At 34.5% G+C, this 19,914-nt stretch overlaps 1 protein-coding gene across 3 annotated transcripts; it reads left to right on the top strand.

Annotated features, from left to right (window-relative positions):
* The first annotated feature begins 529 nt into the window (after positions 1–529).
* arsh (arylsulfatase H) lies at positions 530–17,343 on the top strand. Of its 3 annotated transcripts, none has more exons than XM_051118438.1 (11): positions 530–635; positions 958–987; positions 1,071–1,217; positions 2,358–2,479; positions 2,860–2,982; positions 4,463–4,886; positions 6,942–7,078; positions 8,699–8,821; positions 8,906–9,068; positions 11,384–11,505; positions 13,461–17,343. In XM_051118438.1, the coding sequence occupies exons 2-11, from the start codon at positions 962–964 to the stop codon at positions 13,829–13,831; spliced, it is 1,758 nt and encodes a 585-aa protein (XP_050974395.1). In that variant the 5' UTR covers positions 530–635; positions 958–961; the 3' UTR covers positions 13,832–17,343. The 3 variants fall into 3 exon arrangements, with proteins under 3 accessions (XP_050974395.1, XP_050974394.1, XP_050974396.1); XM_051118437.1 differs by having other exon boundaries at positions 540–635; positions 820–987; XM_051118439.1 differs by having other exon boundaries at positions 548–585.
* The last annotated feature ends 2,571 nt before the right edge of the window (positions 17,344–19,914 follow it).

Below are 19,914 nucleotides of genomic sequence, written 5' to 3'. Positions count from 1 at the left end.
TATATATATATATATATATATATATATATATATACACACATATATATATACAAATTTGTATATATTTATTATACATATAAATTTACTATAAATATAAATTCATACAAATATACAATCATGTAAATTATTATACTGTTACTACTAATTGTAATTATAGTTTACATTGTTGTATGTTATTGTTATTATTATTAAATGTTCAATGTTCATTACATATCTGTGTAAATAATCACTACACACATTTAAATAGATGTTTGAGTTGTGCAGAGCAGCTTTTCCAGGCAAACAAACTTTAAAAATGAGCTTTATAAATGACTCTTTGTTTGAATCTACCGTACAGTGTCCGCTTTAAGCGCACTCGCTTTTGACAAACCCCGCTTGAAATAAAACAACTTAAAATACAATCATACAGAACTGTGTGGAATAAAAAGCGCTCATTCTGAGCAAATTAGACAGTAACGTGGAAATAAACTGAGTTTGTGTGGTTCGTTTATGAGTAAATGCGTCTGTACACGCGTGTTTACGGTAAACTCACAGTCTCTCACAGGTACAGCGGGAATGTGGGAGATTTTCCTGTCAGCAGAGACGGTGAGTGGGAATCCTGTCAGGAATCGGGAAAACTGACTGTTTGAGGGAAGGTAAGAGAATAAAAGCAGCCCAAAGAGAGTTTGTGCGCTGATCGCAGAGTTTATGTGAAGAAAGCAACCGGAAGCAGCGTCAAATAAAGCACACTGATTGATTTCTCCTGCACTCGTGTCTGCGATCTGTTGTTAATAATCAATCATTAAATCAGCTGATGGTCAAACTCCTCTCATTCCACAGCGGAAGCGAAAAGTGTGGAATTGTGACCGCTTCCGTGTTTCCCCGAATTTGACAAATCAAAGTTCATCCGGGAATTTGGAGAACAAGTTCTGCTGCTTTTTCTTCTTTACATCTAAACATGTTTTTCATCTCTTAAAGGAACATGATGTTGGAAAACAGCAGCTTGAGGTTTGTGTATCTGCAGATTTCACAACAGATATCGATATGACAGCAGTTAGAAAAACTCATCCAGCTCTGCTGTGCTTTTGCAGGTTCTTTACTGCTCTGCTGGTTTTGCTCCAGTCCGGTTTATACATCACAAATGCACAAATTCAGGATTCCAGACCCAACTTTGTCCTGATGATGGTGGATGATCTGGGCATTGGAGACGTCGGTTGCTATGGAAACCACACCATCAGGTTAATGAAGCTACACTTAATGACTATGAAAACAATAATTGACTTGAAAATAAAGTTTTCTGTCATTATTCACTTACTTTCATGTTGTTTCAGACCTGTGTGATGTTATTTTGTCCTTGGAACACAACATTTCTCAGAATGTCTGAAGAACCTCCATGCAGTTTTTTTTTTTTTTCCTAGAGAACAAAATTTCTTTTTATAGATGCAGAGAATTTTTTAAGTGCCCAATTACTGTTATCATATAGTTGTTTTGTTGCTTTTTGACAAAAATAATATCTGCAAAATCATTAGATTATAAAAATATGTAATATGCATTAATAATAATAATAATAATAATAATAATAATAATAATAATTAATTATTATTATTATTATTATAAAATACAGTGTTGCTCTTCATGCAAATATTTTTCCTTTGATCAAAAATAGTTTTTTATGGATGCAATTATTATTTATAGTTTTGTTTTTGTTTTTTGACATCTGCATTATGCATATTTAATAATAATATTAATAGAATGAAATGTTGCTCTTCATTCAACTTTTTCTTTGCTTTTTTGATATAATATCCACAAAAATCAGTAGTATTAATATATATAATACAACTAAAATGTTGCTCTTCATGCAATGTCAAAAATCAATGTTTTTTATGGATGCAGTTATTATTTATAGTTTTTTTTTTACATTTGCATTATGCATATTTAACAATAATACTCATGCAACTCTTTTCTAAAAAAAAAAAAAAAAAAAATGTTTTTTTTATGGATGCAGAGTATTTTGAATTTAATATAAATCATTTTAAATAATTTTCAGTATAAAATAATAATATTGGCAAAGCCATTACATTGTTATAATTACAAAAATGATTTATGTAATATGCATTATGCATATTTCATTAATAATACAAAAAAATTGTGGATCAATTGAAAATGAATTGCTGGAATAAAAACAACATGCAAAATAAGTAATTCAATTTACCTGTAAACACAGCAGAGCTGCATGAAGATCCTTCAGATCATCGTTTGTGTTTTACTGAAAAAGTAACAGTGTACAGGTTTAAAACAACATGAGCATGAGTGAATAATGACAGACTGTTCATTTATTGTCAGCTATTGGAATAATCATTAAATGTCTTTGTTTGAAGGACACCAAATATCGATCGGTTGGCGGCAGACGGAGTGAAACTGACCCAACATCTCGCCGCGGCTCCTCTCTGCACTCCCAGCAGAACCGCCTTCATGACGGGACGCTACGCTCTACGCGCCGGTGAGACCCACAGGAGCCAAAAACACCCGCTTTATCCGGTCCAACTCTAAAATACAGCACAAATGACATGCAATGATGTTCTTCCTCAGTATTTTTGTCTTGTTTTGACCATGTTACATTTGCTAGAGAAGCAAAATGATTGCAAGTTTTATTTTTGCTTAAAACAAGAGCAAATATCTTTCCATGGACTTATTTTTCTGACCCCACTTGCGGATATTTGTTCTTGTTTTATGCAAAAACTCACTTCATTTTGATGCATTTTTCAGAAAACGAGATAAGCAGTGTGTGTGATGCGTTAATCTGAGTGTGAATATCAAATATGAGCGGGTTTATTGTTTGTGTCTGATATGGTGACTGTGTGTGTCTGTGTTGATATGAAGGTCTGGGCAGCACAGGTCGAGTTCAGGTGATTCTGTTTCTTGCTGGATCTGGAGGTCTTCCACCTAATGAAACCACCTTCGCTAAACTTCTGCAAAAGCAGGGTTACACCACCGGCATTGTGGGTAAGACATACACGCACTAATATAGGGATGAATCATATTCAGAAATCAAAAATTATAGAAAACCATTAAAGCAACAGATCACCCCAAAAGGATCGTATAATCACCCTCATGTTGTTCCAAACCTGTATGACATTTGAAGACCAAACACACCGACTGTCAAAACAAGACAAAATAAAACAAAAAACAAAACACAAGAGATTTGTCAAAAATATATGTGAACCCGGAGAACAAAACCAGTCTTAAGTATCGCAGGTATATTTATAGCAATATCCAAAAATACACTGTATGGGTCAAAATGATCGTTTTTTTTTTTCTTTTATGCCAAAAATCATTAGGATATTAAGTAAAGATCATGTTCCATGAAGATATTTTGTATATTTCCTACTGTAAATATATCAAAACTTCATTTTTGATTAGTAATATGCATTGCTAAGAACTTCATTTGGACAACTTTAAAGGCAATTTTCATAAACTTTTGATTTTTTTGCACCCTCAGATTCCAGATTGTCAAATAGTTGCATCTTGGCCAAATATTGTCTTATTCTAACAAACCATACATAAATGCAAAGCTTATTTGATAATAAAATAAAAATAGTGTTTTGTTTGTTTTTTTCTTTTTAGAATTTTAGTTAATTTTGTTTTTTGTCATTTGTTGTATAATTTGTTTAGATGTCTATATAGTTCCTATTAATCTTTATTCCAGTTTTAGTTATTTTAGTACTAATTAAAACTAAATGGAAAATTATACATTTTTTATTTTATTTATTTGTTTTATTTTATTTAACATTACCAGTTGACATTTATTTTATTTCAAATAAGGAAAAAGTCATATAGTTTTGGAATGATGCCAGAATTACCATTTTTGTGAACTATCCCTTAAAGACCTTTTTTTTTTGTTTATTTTGTTTTGTTTTACATTTTTTATTTTGATCATCTTCACTTTAAATTTAGTTAACATTTTAGTTTTTTTTAATGTCTATATTATTTTTTATTTATTTCAGTTTTAGTAATTATAGTACTTAAAGTTAAGCTAAATGAAAATTATTTTTTTAAATATTTTTATTTAATGTTAAAGTTAGCATTCATTTTATTTCAATTAACTATTTTTTTTTATGGTTTTAGATTTAGTTAATGATAATAACCCTGAAAGAAAGTCACTGAGGTTTAAAATGACACAAATGAGAGTAAATGATGCCAGAATTTTTAGGTGAATGATCAATTAAAGACATTTTGCATTGTGACATTATTTTCAAAGCAAATAAGCACATTTCCCTTCACATTCTTGCATGTATATGAAAAATGGAGGAGTATTAAGGAGAAAAAAATGAACAAAATATACACACAAAAAATACACACAAAATTAATTAATTAATTTAAAATATACTAATTAATAAATAAATAAAATACACTAAAGAAATAAAATACACAAATAAATAAAACACAACTAACTAAATAAATAATAAATGTGTTCACTCTCCAGGTAAGTGGCATTTGGGTGTGAACTGCGAGAGCAGGAATGATCACTGCCACCATCCCAACAATCACGGCTTTGACTTCTTCTACGGGCTTCCCTTCACCTTGTTCAAAGACTGCAAACCCGGTGCGGGTAAAGGCGTCCTGGTGGACGTGCAGGAGATGCTGTGGCAGACATCTGCACTGCTGGCGCTGGCAATTCTGACGCTGCTTGCAGTCCGGGCCGCCGGTCTGCTGCGGATCAGCTGGACGCTCATGGCGTTTCTGGCCGTTCTGTCACTGCTGAGCTTCATGGTGTGGTTTGTGATCTTTGAACTCCTGCAGACCTGGAACTGCATCATCATGAGGAACAGTGAGGTGGTGGAGCAGCCCATGAAGCTGGAGACGCTGAACGCGAGGCTGATGAGAGAAGCGGAGCAGTTCGTAGAGAGGTGTGACATCTGTCAGTCACTAATGAACACAGGAACAGTGCAGTTACTAGATATGATCTGTTACTGATTCCAGACTACATGACAAAATATGTAATTAGTAACATAATCCATTACATTACACATTTTAGAACACTCTATCAACACTTTCACGCAGAACACCCAAGTATCACCCTAACAACAACCTAGCAACCACCCAGAACACCCTAGCAACACATTAGGAACCACTCAGAACACCCAAGTATCACCCTAACAATACCCTAGCAACCACCCAGAACAACCAAGTATCACCTTAACAACACCCTAGCAACCATCTTGAACCCTAGCAACACTTCCATGCAGAACACCCAAGTATCACCCTAACAACACCCCAGAAACCCCCCAGAACACCCTAGCAACACATTAGGAAGGAACCACTCAGAACACCCAAGTATCACCCTAACAACACCCCAGCAACCACCCAGAACACCCTAGCAACACATTAGGAACCACTCAGAACACCCAAGTATCACCCTAACAATACCCTAGCAACCACCCAGAACAACCAAGTATCACCTTAACAACACCCTAGCAACCATCTTGAACCCTAGCAACACTTCCATGCAGAACACCCAAATATCACCCTAACAACACCCTAGCAACACATTAGGAACCACTCAGAACACCCAAGTATCACCCTAACAACACCCCAGCAACCACCCAGAACGCCCTAGCAACACATTAAGAACCACTCAGAACAACCAAGTATCACCCTAACAATACCCTAACAACCACCCAGAACAACCAAGTATCACCTTAACAACACCCTAGCAACCACCTAGAACCCTAGCAACACTTCCATGCAGAACACCCAAATATCACCCTAGCAACACATTAGGAACCACTCAGAACACCTAAGAATCACCCTAAAAACACCCTAGCAACCACCCAGAACAGCCAAGTATCACCTTAACAATATCCTAGCAAACCTTCCATGCAGAACACCCAAGTATCACCCTAACAACACCCCAGAAACCATCCAGAACACCCTAGCAACACATTAGGAACCACTCAGAACACCCAAGTATCACCCTAAAAACACCCCAGAAACCACCCAGAACACCCTAGCAACACATTAGGAACCACTCAGAACACCTAAGAATCACCCTAAAATTACCCTAGCAACCACCCAGAACACCCAAGTATCACCCTAACAACACCCCAGAAACCATCCAGAACACCCTAGCAACACATTAGGAACCACTCAGAACACCCAAGAATCACCCTAACAACACCCCAGAAACCATCCAGAACACCCTAGCAACACATTAGGAACCACTCAGAACACCCAAGTATCACCCTAACAACACCCCAGAAACCATCCAGAACACCCTAGCAACACATTAGGAACCACTCAGAACACCCAAGTATCACCCTAACAACACCCCAGAAACCATCCAGAACACCCTAGCAACACATTAGGAACCACTCAGAACACCCAAGAATCACCCTAACAACACCCAAGTATTACCCTAAAAATGCACTAGGATCCACCCAACACCCTAGTAATCACATAGCAACTCTTTAGCAACCAGCAGAACACTGTAGCAACACCCTAGCAACCACCCAGCAATCCTAGCAACGCCCTAGCAACCACCTACCACCCATCTCATTTTACCTAAAAAAGGTATTGTTTTATAACACTGCAATAAAATAAATATTAAACTAAAAAAAAAACTTTACAATTTAGGGTCTTGTTATTACAGTAATAAAAATGGGATTTGTAGTCAGTAAATTAATTAGTAAATAAATAAAGCTTCATTTTCTTCATTCAGACTATAATTTCTTCTTAAATTCTGTTGAATGTGTTCACAGGTTCTTGACATGTTTGGGGAGATTCCCCTGTGATTTGCATGCATGCCTGCTTCATGTGCAATTGCAGAAAATCTTAGACTTGTCCTGACAAATCAGCTGTACATCTCAAGCCGTTTCCCACGCACTCATCTCATGTGCCTGCGGTGGGGAATGTCTTTGGTTTCGGTTTAAGGTGATTATTAATCATGTGATTTATGATGTCAGACACAGAGACGGGCCCTTCCTGCTCTTCCTGTCATTGGCACACGTGCACACACCCCTCTTCGTGTCTGAAGGCTTTGCCGGAACGAGCAAACACGGGCTGTACGGGGACAACGTGGAAGAGGCGGACTGGATGGTTGGTAAGTGACAAGGAATAAATAGAGTGGAAAGTGATTCATAAAGTGCAAGCCAATGCCTACCAGCACTTTGACAGTCAAAAAAAGAACATCAGGCAACACAAAATGATTTCTGATGATATAATGAGATCTTATGAAGTGAAACGATCAGTGCAAGAAACTGAACTTTATTTACAACATTACCTGTAATCAAGAACCTCAACCACAAATGTTCAAGAGTGTTATCTGGTTCATGAATGAATCATTCTTTCGAACAGATTCTTTTTAGTAACCTAGTTAAATCAGTTAATCAAAACAGTTCACGGCTCGAGCAGCACACTGTGTTTTTTTGTTTAGTGATAGTTGTTCATAAGTCCCTTGTTTGTCCTGCTGTTCTTCAGAAAAATCCTTCAGGTGCCACAAATTAGTTTTTTCAGCATTTTTGTGTATTTGAACCCTTTCCAACAATGACTGTATGATTTTGAAATCCATCTTTTCACACTGAGGGATTCGTATGCAACTATTACAGAAGATTCAAAAACTGATGCTCCAGAAGAAAACACGATGCATTAAGAGCTGGGGGTGAAAACTTTTGAAATGTGGAGATCAGGGTAAATTTAATGTATTTTGTCCTCTGGGAAACATGTAAGTATCTTCTGAAGTGCAATACTGCATTAAAAAATATTATATTGAGGCAAAAAAAAAAAAGCACACATCTTCGTTCTGTTCAAAAGTTTTCTCCCCCTGGATCTTAATGCATGATTTTTCCTTCTGGAGCATCAGTGAGTGTTTGAATCTTCTGTAATAGTTACATACGAGTCCCTCAGTCGTCCTCAGTGTGAAAAGATGGATCTCAAAATCATACAGTCATTGGAAAGGGTTGAAATACACAGAAATGCTTAAAAACCAAAGAATTTGCAGTACCTGAAGGATTTTTCTGAAGAATAGCAGGCAGTTTAACTGTTCAGGACAAACTATTACTAAAAAGAAGGAAAAAAAACACAGCTGTGGATCATTCAGGAAACAACACAGTATTAAGAATCAAGTGTATGTAATCTTCTGAACGGCATAATTTTTAGAAATTCAACTATTATTTTCTCTTGCAGACTATATACATCTTTTATGTGAAATATCTTATTCAGGTCAGTAGCAAATAAAAAACATGACATGCATTTTGTATGGATCCCTCTTATTTAGGTAAAATCAACATTTTGCAGATTCTGCAAAGTGTAATTAAACTTCTGACCTCAACTGTATAAACTTTAGATGTGTAAGTCATCAGTGTTTCACATCATTACTGGATGCTTTAGTGATTTAACTGCATATATGTTACATAATTGTCTGATTACGTAAAGGAACTAGTGAATTGAATCAACAAACTGTTCAAAAGAATCAGTTCATAGAAAAAGAAAATCAGATTTCACTGTTCGTCTGAGGCTTTTGAGGTAATAATGTTGTAAATAATGTCCAGTTTCTTGCACAGACTGATTGTTTCACTTCATAAGATGTCAGTATGTCGTCAGAAGCTATGGGTATTAATTTTGTGTTGCCTGATATGCTTTCCTTAACTCTCAAAATGCCAGTAGCTGCTGACTTGATTTTTATTAGTATTTATTTTTATATTTATCATGTGTTTGATCACAGGTAGAATGGTGGAGACCATTGAAAGACTCGGCCTGTCGGAGAAAACCTTGATGTACTTTACCTCTGATCACGGCGGCCACATCGAAGACGGTCCGAATGGAGGCTGGAACGGAATCTATCGCGGTACGAAACACAAAAGCAAACATTTAGGTGAATGTTGATGCTGAAAATATCTGATTTTGTCATTACTGACCCTCTTATGTCTAGGTGGGAAAGCAATGGGCGGCTGGGAGGGAGGAATCCGAGTGCCGGGAATATTCCGCTGGCCTGGACGTCTCATCCCGGGAAAGGAAGTGGAAGAACCAACCAGTCTGATGGATGTTTTTCCCACGGTGGTGAAGCTGGCAGGCGGAGCGCTGCCGGAGAACAGGTACAACATCACAACACCAGCACCTTAAATACTTCTGTAGCTCAGACAGCAACTAGTGCTGCAGAAAACACACACTTGAACTATTGAGAGCACAGAGCTTTGCAAATTAGAGATGCATCAACTAGTGTTGCACGATACACAGCTACTTAAATATCGTGATACCCTGCTTTTAAAAACTGTACGATTCTGCATTTTACTAGTACCGGTACTTTAAAAATGTGTTTTAATAAGAGCTGTATTTCTGCATGTCTCACTGATCTATATATATGACTGGATCGCTCATTGCGTTCTAAACTGCCGTTATGCAGTGAAGCCACCGGAAGTGTTCGATCCGCCATCACAGCTCCACCACAGACTCACAGCTAACCCGCTGGCCTAAAATCACCTGATTTTAAGCTTATCAGTCACACAGGACTCGTTTTTATGATATGTGTATGTAAATTAATTTTTACTTAAAATCTTATCTGCAGTGTTTATCGTCTTTTCGAGCAGGAAAAACGATGTTTTGAAATCGTTCAGGTGGGTGTTTCAGCTGAGCACTTGCCGACACAGTTCTGATCCAACACAAAATATATTTCTTAACGTAAGGAATTATGCAGGAAATAGTAAACATGAACATATATCTGGAATTAGTATCTGAAATTGATTCGAATATACAATAAATAATACAATACAAGCCTGTTATATTGCTCTATGTTGAACTGAAATTCAAATCTTGGAAATAAAGCTTGATGTCTTTAAATCCGTACCAAATGTAATTAGTCAGCGTTATTTCTCCAAGTTATGATGTGTATATTTTAATGTCCCTAAGTGAGCAACATCTATTTCAAACTCTTAAAGATCGTGCAAATTCTATTACATTAAGTGCCTTAAATTACATTTATCTGACTATAACACTACCTGATTTTGCTCAATTTCGTCAATGAAAATACTGTGAAACAAAGTCACAACAAGCCGCATCTCTATTCAAACACAGCTGTGTTCCGTTTATGAATGAACCTGCGTTTTTAAACGAATCTGAGTCATTGATTCAATTACCCATTCGTGAAGAGTGTTGCTTCATTCTTGAATGAATGATTCAGTGATAAAATCAGTGATTTACGGCCATCTGCTGACAGTTTTAAATTAAAATTTTTAAAGTTTCATTTTCATTTTATCTTTTTAGTTATTTAAATTATTTGATGTTCCTATATTCAAAATGTTACATTTAACGTTTTTGCATTATTAACGTTTATTATTAACATTTATCTCAACATGAATGTTATGTAGGCTGAATTAACAAACGTTTAAATCATTACCTGCTTCAAAATGATGTTAACGAAATCATTGTTGAAACATGCATTTAGCCTGTAACGCTACGAATAAAAACACTGTAACAAAACGGCATAAACAATTATTAACTGTACAAGGCAAAATATATTTATACAAAGCATAAATCTTTCAGTCTTCAGAATGAGCATTTTGTCATTTGTAAACATGGTGAACGTCCGATGTTTATCATGTTTATCTGATGTTTGCTGCTGTAATGTATATGAACGCGAATACTAGGGAATAGCAATATGGCGGCGCAGTGGCTTCACTTCTATGACGTCATGAGCTATCCAGTTCTCTATTATAGATCAGTGGCGTGTCTGTGTTAGTGAATGGCGCAGACGGGCAGTTTTCTTTACTACACACATTCATGTGTTTTCAGCCTCTGCCGCCTCAGTATATGAGTATTTCATGAGCTTTTTTGCGGACAGCACTCGTCTTGTCTTACTCTGCCTAAACTGCTTTTGTTCCGATTCATGACAGTTTGGGTATGTTGAAAAACTCCTGTTCTCCCTCAACTTCAAAATCATCCCATATTGCTGTTTTACCTTTTTTGTTAAGGTTGTTTGATCTTCTTTGCATGTTCACTTTGCAAAGACTGGGTTGGTACTTCTGTAGCGAAAAACAATTTCTTTACTACTGAAGAAATAAAGGCACAAACATCTTGAATGACAAGGGGGTGAGCAGTGTTGGGGAAAGAGATTTGGTTCATTTTTTGTGCTGCACGAAAGGAAGATGGCTGAAAGCGGCATCCTATTTTTCTTTATTTTACAAAAGCACAAAGATTTGTTTTTATTGTGAATGTGAAATATCAGCAAAACGTTCACGGTTTCGATTATCTGTATGACTAGAAACTGGCTAATTCCAATCCCTGGCTGATCCATCGGTGCATCTCTATTGCAAATAATACATAATATGTTAGTATAGCCTTGCAATGCTCTAGCAACCACCTAGTAAATGCTGTATGTGTAAGTGCGGTCTGTGTGTCTGTGTGATTCTGTAAGGATTCTGGACGGTCATGATCTGATGCCTCTGCTGGAGGGTAAAACCAACCGCTCAGAGCACGAGTTTATGTTCCACTACTGCGGCATATACCTGAACGCTGTACGCTGGCACCCGCCTCACAGTGAGTGACGCAAACACACGACAATTACACTGCTGATCTTATTTATCAAGGACACATTAAATTGATCAAAAGTGATTTATAATGTCACAAAAGATTTCCAGTTCAAATAATTACTGTTCTTTCGAACTTTCTATTCATCTCTGAATCCTTAAAGATAAAATCTATGACAGTTTCCACAAAAATAATGGACAGCATAAGTGTTTCAACATTGATTATAATCAGAAACGTTTGTTGAGCATCAAATCATATTAGAATGATTTCTGAAGGATCATGTGACACTGAAGATGAGAAATGATGCTGCAAATTCAGCTTTGGTCACAGAAATAAATTACAGTTTAACAGATATTCACAGAGAAAACTGTTATTTTAAATTAGAATAACATTTCACAATTTTACTGTATTTTTGATCAAATAAATGCTGCCTTGCTGAGCAGAAGAGACTTCTTTCAAAAACATTAAACAAAAAAAAAAAAAAATATACATACCAATGCCAAACTTTTGACGGTTATTGTGTGTCTCACTGTTATTATTTGAATCAGTTTTAAATCGATCCATTGAAACAAAGTTTAAACTGATTTAGCTTTAAATTTAAATATTAAATAATCTCTGTCTGAACACTTTCATTATGGAACGCCAAAGCTGCCATAATAAATAAATATTCAAAGAAATATAAAATTAATCGCATCCAAAATAAAAGATTTTGTTTACATAATTTATGTATATGTACTGTGTATATACATGGAAATACATATAAATATTTTAAGAATATTTACTGTATGTGTGTGTCTTCATACATACATAAATATACACAGTACACGCACATATATTATGCAAACAAACACTTATTTTAGATGTGATTAATTGAGATTAATCATTTGACAGCACTAGTAAAATAAAAATAAATAAATAAATAAACGCATACATCTACAGGTAGATGTATAAATAAATAGATAAATGAGTATTTCTACTTTTATTTATGTATTAATTGTTTTTTTTGCACATTTATTTTTCACTTATTTATTCATTAATTTATCTCCATGTTTATTTTCACATTTATTTATTTATTTAGAGTTCTGGCTTCTGTTTAAAAAACATTATTTGAATTACTAGGAATTAGAGATTATATGAGATTTGATATGAATATGTGACTGTGTTCTGTATTTTTATTTATTTAATTTTTTTTTTGTCCCTGTTTTTCAAATGTAAAAGTGTCTGTGTATGTAAATCTTATTTATTTCTTTATTTAATAAATTATTTTGTTAATGTGTTGGTGGTGGGTATTATCACAAACGGAGGGGGGAAAAAAGGGAATGGAAGAGAAAGTGGAAGGAAAAATAAGGAATAACCATTGGTAAAAAAAAAAAAATGTCTTCAAAGGAAGAATTCACTTGTATAATTATGTTTTATTTTTTTATTTTTTTTTTATTTAAAAGACAAAGTATTAAAAATAGTTCTGGCTTAAGAAAGGATGAAGCCTTGAGTTATTTATTTATATGTATTTTCATTTATTTATTTGGCAGCTTTGGCATTCCATATGTGGCCCTGGACCACAAAACCAGTAATAAGGGTCAATTTAAAAAATTGAGATGTATACATCATCTGAAAGATGAGTAATATTTGGTTGAGATAAAACTGTTTGAAAATCTGGAATCTGAGGGTGCAAAACAAAAATCAAAATATTGAGAAAATCGCCTGTAAAGTTGTCCAAATGAAGTTGTTAGCAATGTTGTTACTAATCAAAGATTAAGTTTCTACATATTTACGGGAGGAAATGTACAAAATATCTTCATGAACCATGATATTTACTTAATATCCTAATGATTTTTGGCATAAAAGAAAAATTTAGTTTATTACCCAGTTGTATGTAACAGCAACACACACTGAGACATTCTAGAGATATTCTAACATAAATTGTAATTTTTTGTACTAATCAAGACTAAACAAACCGTTCTCAGGTGACTCCGTCTTCAAGGTCCATTTCTTCACACCAAACTTCTCTCCAGCGGGAGCCGTCGGCTGTTACGACATCAACATCTGCTTGTGTTACCGTGATTACGTGACGTATCACAGCCCTCCGCTGGTGTTCGATCTCAGCAGGGATCCGTCAGAGAGCCGTCCGCTCTCACCGGACACCGAGCCGCGCTTCGCAGAGGTGCTGGAGCGGGTCGAGCGGGCCGTGACGGAGCACCGCAGAACTTTGACGCCGGTGGAGAAACAGCTGACGTGGGCGAACGTCCTGTGGAAGCCGTGGCTGCAGCCCTGCTGCGGGACCTTCCCCTTCTGCTCCTGTGAGGAGACCAACCGCACGCCTGCAGGACCACAATGAAGGACTGAAATACGGAAGCTCATTTCTGCCACAGAATAAAAATAGATTTAAAAACAAGAAGAGAAATGTAACTTTTCTTTCCTCAGTTGCAAGTTTATATCCAACCATTCATACTTTTTTTCTTGCAATTCAGAATTTTTTTCTTTAAAATTGCATGAAACTGCAATTTTGCATTTTCAAATATTGCAATTTTGACTTTTTTTTTTAATTCTGACTTTGCAATTTTGACATTTTTCCTCATAGTTGCGAGTTTATTTACTGCAATTTTGACATTTGTTTAGAAGTATGAATTTACATATCACAATTTTTTATTTTTCTCAGAATTGCGAGTTATAAAATTGCAATTGAGTTTACACCTTTCAGTTCTTTCTATTTCAAAATTAATAATAATAATAATAATAATAATAATAACAACACATTTTATTTATAGTGCACTTTACATTAAAGAAAATCTCAAAGTGCTACAGAAAATGTGATAATAATATACAACAATAAAATAAACTAGATAAAATAAAGTCACACCAGAAAGTTGAAAAGTTTTAAAAAGTTTCAAGTTTGATGGTTTTCAGTCTGAAATAGTTTTAAGTTTAAAGTAGTTTAAAAAGGTTAAAGCTTGAATTTTTTTGAAGGCAACACAGTCTGTCAGAGATAAAGATAGATAGCATGTTATTAGCATGCTACTAACATGATTAACATGTAACTAGCATGTTGTTAGCATGTTTAGCATGTCACTAGCAGTATTTACAAGTTAAAAGCATGTTGCTAGCATGATTAGCAGGTTACTAGCATGTTTCGAATGTGATTAACAAGTCGCTAGTCTGCTTCTAGCATGATTATCAAGTTACTAGCATGTTGCTAACATGTTTTTATCATGATCAAGTTGCTAGCATGGGTCTAGCATGATTGTCAAGTTACCAGCATGTTGCTAACATGATTAGCATGTTACTAGCATGTTGCTAACATGATTAGCATGTTGCTAACATAATTAACAAGTTACTAGCATAATTAGCATTTTGCTAACAATTTTATAATGAATAACATGTTACTAGCATGTTGGTAGCATATTTAGCATGTCACTAGCCTGATTTGCAAGTTAAGAGCACGTTGCTAGCACAATTAGCATGTTTCTAACATGATTAGCAAGTTGCTAGTCTGCTTTTAGCATGATTATTAAGTTACTAGCATGTTTGCTAGTCTGCTTCTAGCATGAGTAGCATGTTTTTATCATGATCAAGTTGCTAGCATGTGTCTAGCATGATTGTCAAGTTACTAGCATGTTGCTAACATAATTAGCAAGTTACTAGCATAATTAGCATGTTGTTAACAATTTTATAATGATTAACATGTTACTAGCATGTTGTTAGCATGTTTAACATGTCACTAGCAGTATTTACAAGTTAAAAGCATGTTGCTAGCATGATTAGCATGTTGCTAGCATGTTTCAAATGTGATTAACAAGTCGTTAGTCTGCTTCTAGCATGATTATCAAGTTACTAGCATGTTGCTAACATGTTTTTATCATGATCAAGTTGCTAGCATGGGTCTAGCATGATTGTCAAGTTACCAGCATGTTGCTAACATGATTAGCATGTTGCTAACATAATTAACAAGTTACTAGCATAATTAGCATTTTGCTAACAATTTTATAATGAATAACATGTTACTAGCATGTTGGTAGCATATTTAGCATGTCACTAGCCTGATTTGCAAGTTAAGAGCACGTTGCTAGCACAATTAGCATGTTTCTAACATGATTAGCAAGTTGCTAGTCTGCTTTTAGCATGATTATTAAGTTACTAGCATGTTTGCTAGTCTGCTTCTAGCATGAGTAGCATGTTTTTATCATGATCAAGTTGCTAGCATGTGTCTAGCATGATTGTCAAGTTACTAGCATGTTGCTAACATGATTAGCATGTCACTAGCATGTTGCTAACATAATTAGCAAGTTACTAGCATAATTAACATGTTGCTTACAATTTTATAAAGATTAACATGTTACTAGCATGTTGTTAGCATATTTAGCATGTCACTAGCCTGATTTGCAAGTTAAGAGCATGTTAGCACGATTAGCATTTTTCTAACATGATTAGCAAGTTGCTAGTCTGCTTTTCGCATGATTAAGTTATCAACATGTTTGCTAGTCTGCTTCTAACATTAATAACATGGCAGTAGCATGTTTCTAGCATGATTAGCAACTTACTAGCATGTTACTAGTATGCTTCTAGCATGATTAGCATGTTACTAGCATGTTGCTAGCATTTTTTTATGATTATCAAGTTGCTAGCACGTTTCTAACATGATTAGCAAGTTGTTAGCATGTTGCTAGCATATTTCTAGCATAATTAGAAAGTTAATAGCATGATTCTGGTTGCTAGGCATGGATGGATAGATAGATAGACAGACAGACAGACAGACAGATAGATGAGTTTGAATGAGTTTGAATGGATTAGAAATACAGTACATAGGGAAGTTTTTAGTCTCAAGGGATTCTGGGAGTTTTGTCAGTTGTAGTTTGAATAGTGTTGCTCATTTGAACATTCCGTCAGTGTAAATCTAAGGGATTTTTCCCAGTTTTAATCATTATTTTAAAGAAAATCGTAAGTCGGATCAGTTAGAAAAGATACAGCACACCTGGTCAGTTTGGAGTTTAATCTTGCAGATCTTGCAGTTTTAGTTTTGCAGGATGCACTTGCAATTTTACATCTGACCTTCTCTGAATTCTGAGTTCACATCTTGCAATTTGGACTTTTTTTTCTCAGAATTCTGTTTATATTTTAATTCTGACTTTTCCCCAAAATGTTTAGACTCCTTGACTCCACATGCACATGCGGAACTCTAAAATTGAAACTGCATTTCTAAGAAAAACAGCGCTGAATTTTGAGATTATAATCTGCAGTTGGAAGATATAAACTCACCGTTGCTTTTTTTTTAAAAATAATTTTATTCCGTGGTGGAAATCAGCTTCCTTACAGAACTCATGATGATGTCAAGATTAGCACATCAAAAGAAGGGCGTTTATGAAGAACAATTCAGAAGGAGTTTGAGGTGAACATGATGATTTAATGTGAAGAGGATCAATTGTACTGTACAGCACACTGTCATGTCTTCATTATATATGTGTGAAAGTACTGGGTAAAGTGTTAAAGTTTGGAAAAATTTGTACATTAAATATTAAAGGTTTTTTAAAGAGGAAAATCAGCTGATTTTCTTTTATCAAAGCATCACAGAGTTCTAATTAAATCATTGCATGTTATTTTGTGATGTTCGTTGGTTTGTTACTTAAAATGGTTCATCCTGTTTGATCAAAATGTTTAAAAACATCTGAATCTTTAATGACTGGCTTTATAAATCTTAATAAACTTGAGTACTCTCTTGACGAATATGGTCTGTCCAGCAGAGGGCGCTGCAGTTACATGGAGAAATTAGAAATAAGAGATTTGATTATACAGAAACTCCATAGATGTTTATTTCCTTTGGAAGCGTGTCCTATGAAAAAATAAAAAGCCATATTAAGAAGCCATACTGCATGCAGAAACTGGATGTTTTTTCTCAGGATTCCTACACTGTACAAATTTTTTTGAAGTTGTAAATACATTTTTTGGAGTATGTTTTACAAGAACATACTTCATTCTTTCTGCTTTGGAATTCTCAGTATTCTGAGTTTACAACTCACAATTCTCACCTTCTTTCCCCTGAATTCCTGACTTGCACATGGAGGATTCAGAAAATAAGTCAGAGTTATAAGAAAAAAACTTAAAAAAAAAAATGAATTGCAAGATTGTAAACTCAGAATTCTTACAAAAAATAGAGGGCAAGATGTAAACACAATTATTATCCAAAAAAAATGCAAAATGTAAAACTTAAGATTAATGTAAACTCAGATTTTTTTTTTTTTTTTAAATTGCAGAATGTTAACTCAGTATTCCAAAAAAAAAAAAAAAAAAAAAGCAAAATCCAGGAAAAAAATTAACTGCAAAATGTAAACTCAGAATTCTGGAGGAAAAAAAATAAAAATAAAATCAAATTTGTGGAAAAAAATAAATAAATAAAATAATATATATATATATATATATATATATATATATATATATATATACTGCAAGATGTAAACTCAGAATTCTTAAAAAACAACAACAACAAAACAAATGCAAGATGTAAACTCAGAATCCAAAAAAAAAAAAAAGAAGAATTGCAAGATATAAACTCAAAATTCAATTAAAAAAATTGCAAGATGTAAACTCAAAATTCTAGAAAAAGAAATTATTGCAAGATGTCAACTCAGACTTCTTAAAATAATTGCAAGATATAAACTCAAAATTCTATTAAAAAATGCAAGATGTAAACTCAATATTCTGGAAAAAAAATTAATTGCAAAATGTAAACTCTCTGGAGAAAAAATAAATAAATAAATCAAAATTGTAGAAAAAAAAAATTAATTGCAAGATGTGAACTCAGAATTGAGCTTTTGCACTAGATTCACCTTCACCTTGTGTTCTCCTGAAGTCAGTTAAAAGCTCTAAACGCCTCCAGATGTGATGCAGCAGTGATGATGGCTGTAGTGCTGACGGATCGCTCGCTCTTTCATCTCATGTGAAGTGTGGAGGAGAACAGAAGGTGGACAGGTGACGCTCGTCTCGTTCTCCTCCGCGTCTGTGGAGAGTCAGACTATCTAACATTTTAAACTAACATTTTAACATGAAAAAAAAAAAAAAAAAAAGATAAGTCATGGCAGCATAAGTTTTTCCTTTAATATAAAAAATAAAGCTGAATTTGGTTCAATCATTTTAAAGTTAATCAATATGTATGACAAGCAGGCTTCGTAAAGTGATAAAAGTGCTTGAAGTACTAGACTTTTTGAAATGCAAAGCCTGGAAAACCCTTGAAAATAGCAATATTCATGAAGAGGAACTTAACTTGAAAAGTGCTTGAATTATAAAACAATGTATCTATAAAATAACTGCTTAATATTGTCAATAAGCGCATATCTTTTCATGCAAAAATCACGCAATTCAAAAGACACTGTACCTTTCTCATTTATTTCAGTGTCAGAAAGTGTCATGTAAACATGGCTAAAGAAAAGAATCAACTGAGTCGCCTGGAACCGCTCCGATTGATTCAAACTCGTGACTTCGATCAAATTTCGATCGAATTTTAACATCACTTGTATCGATTTTAAACAGCACATAGTGATGGGCAAAACTGAGCTTTTCGAATCTCTGAATCAGTTAAACCACTGCGTCGCAAAATGATTCAACGCGGACCTTCGCGTAACGCGAATCATTTGATTTAGATCGTATCGGGTTTGTGAATAATTTTGCGAATTGAATGATTTATATCAAATGATCCACAATACACGATTTGAAGTCCTGATTAAAATCAAATGATACGCGATATGCAAAGTTCCAATTTAAGTCAAATGATTCGCGATCCGCGCTCTGAGTCCTGATCTGAAATGATGGTTCACGAATCATTATTCAGGTCGGAACTTCAGAGCGTGTATCGCGAATCATTTGATTTAGATCGGAACGGGTTTGTGAAACATTTTGCAAATTGAATGATTCAAATGAAATGATTCGCGATACGCATTTCCTAAGCTGAAATAATGGTTTGCGAATCATTGTTCAGATCAGAACTTCAGAGCGTGGATCACGAATCATTTGATTTAGTTCGAAACTTTGAAGCGGGTTCGCAAATCTTTTGTTTTAGATCGGAACTTCAAAGCGCGAATCGCGAATCATTTGTTTCAGATCAGGATTTTAGAGCGATTTCACGAATGTTTTTTTCCTGACTTTTTTCTTAAACAGTAAGAGATGTTTTCATCAAGGTACAGTTATAAAAACAAAGAGAAAGTACACACAAATACATTTTCCTTAAGAAAATGATGAACGTGGTTTTACTATAGTAAAACTGTAGTATACTTTGCAATACTTTAATAGTAATACTTTGCATGTGATTTACTTAATTTTTTGCCATTTTTTATTAGTGTGTATTTATATTTATCCATTTCTCTTTTTTTAAGAATTTGAAATAGAAGATATTGTTTGATAAGTATGATCTATGAAGTCCTTAAAAATAAAAAAATA

The sequence above is a fragment of the Labeo rohita genome, chromosome 9 (genome assembly GCF_022985175.1).
Source record: "Labeo rohita strain BAU-BD-2019 chromosome 9, IGBB_LRoh.1.0, whole genome shotgun sequence".
NCBI lineage: Eukaryota > Metazoa > Chordata > Actinopteri > Cypriniformes > Cyprinidae > Labeo > Labeo rohita.
Note: the sequence above shows the minus strand (reverse complement) of the source record. Positions and strands in the feature narration are given on the sequence as shown.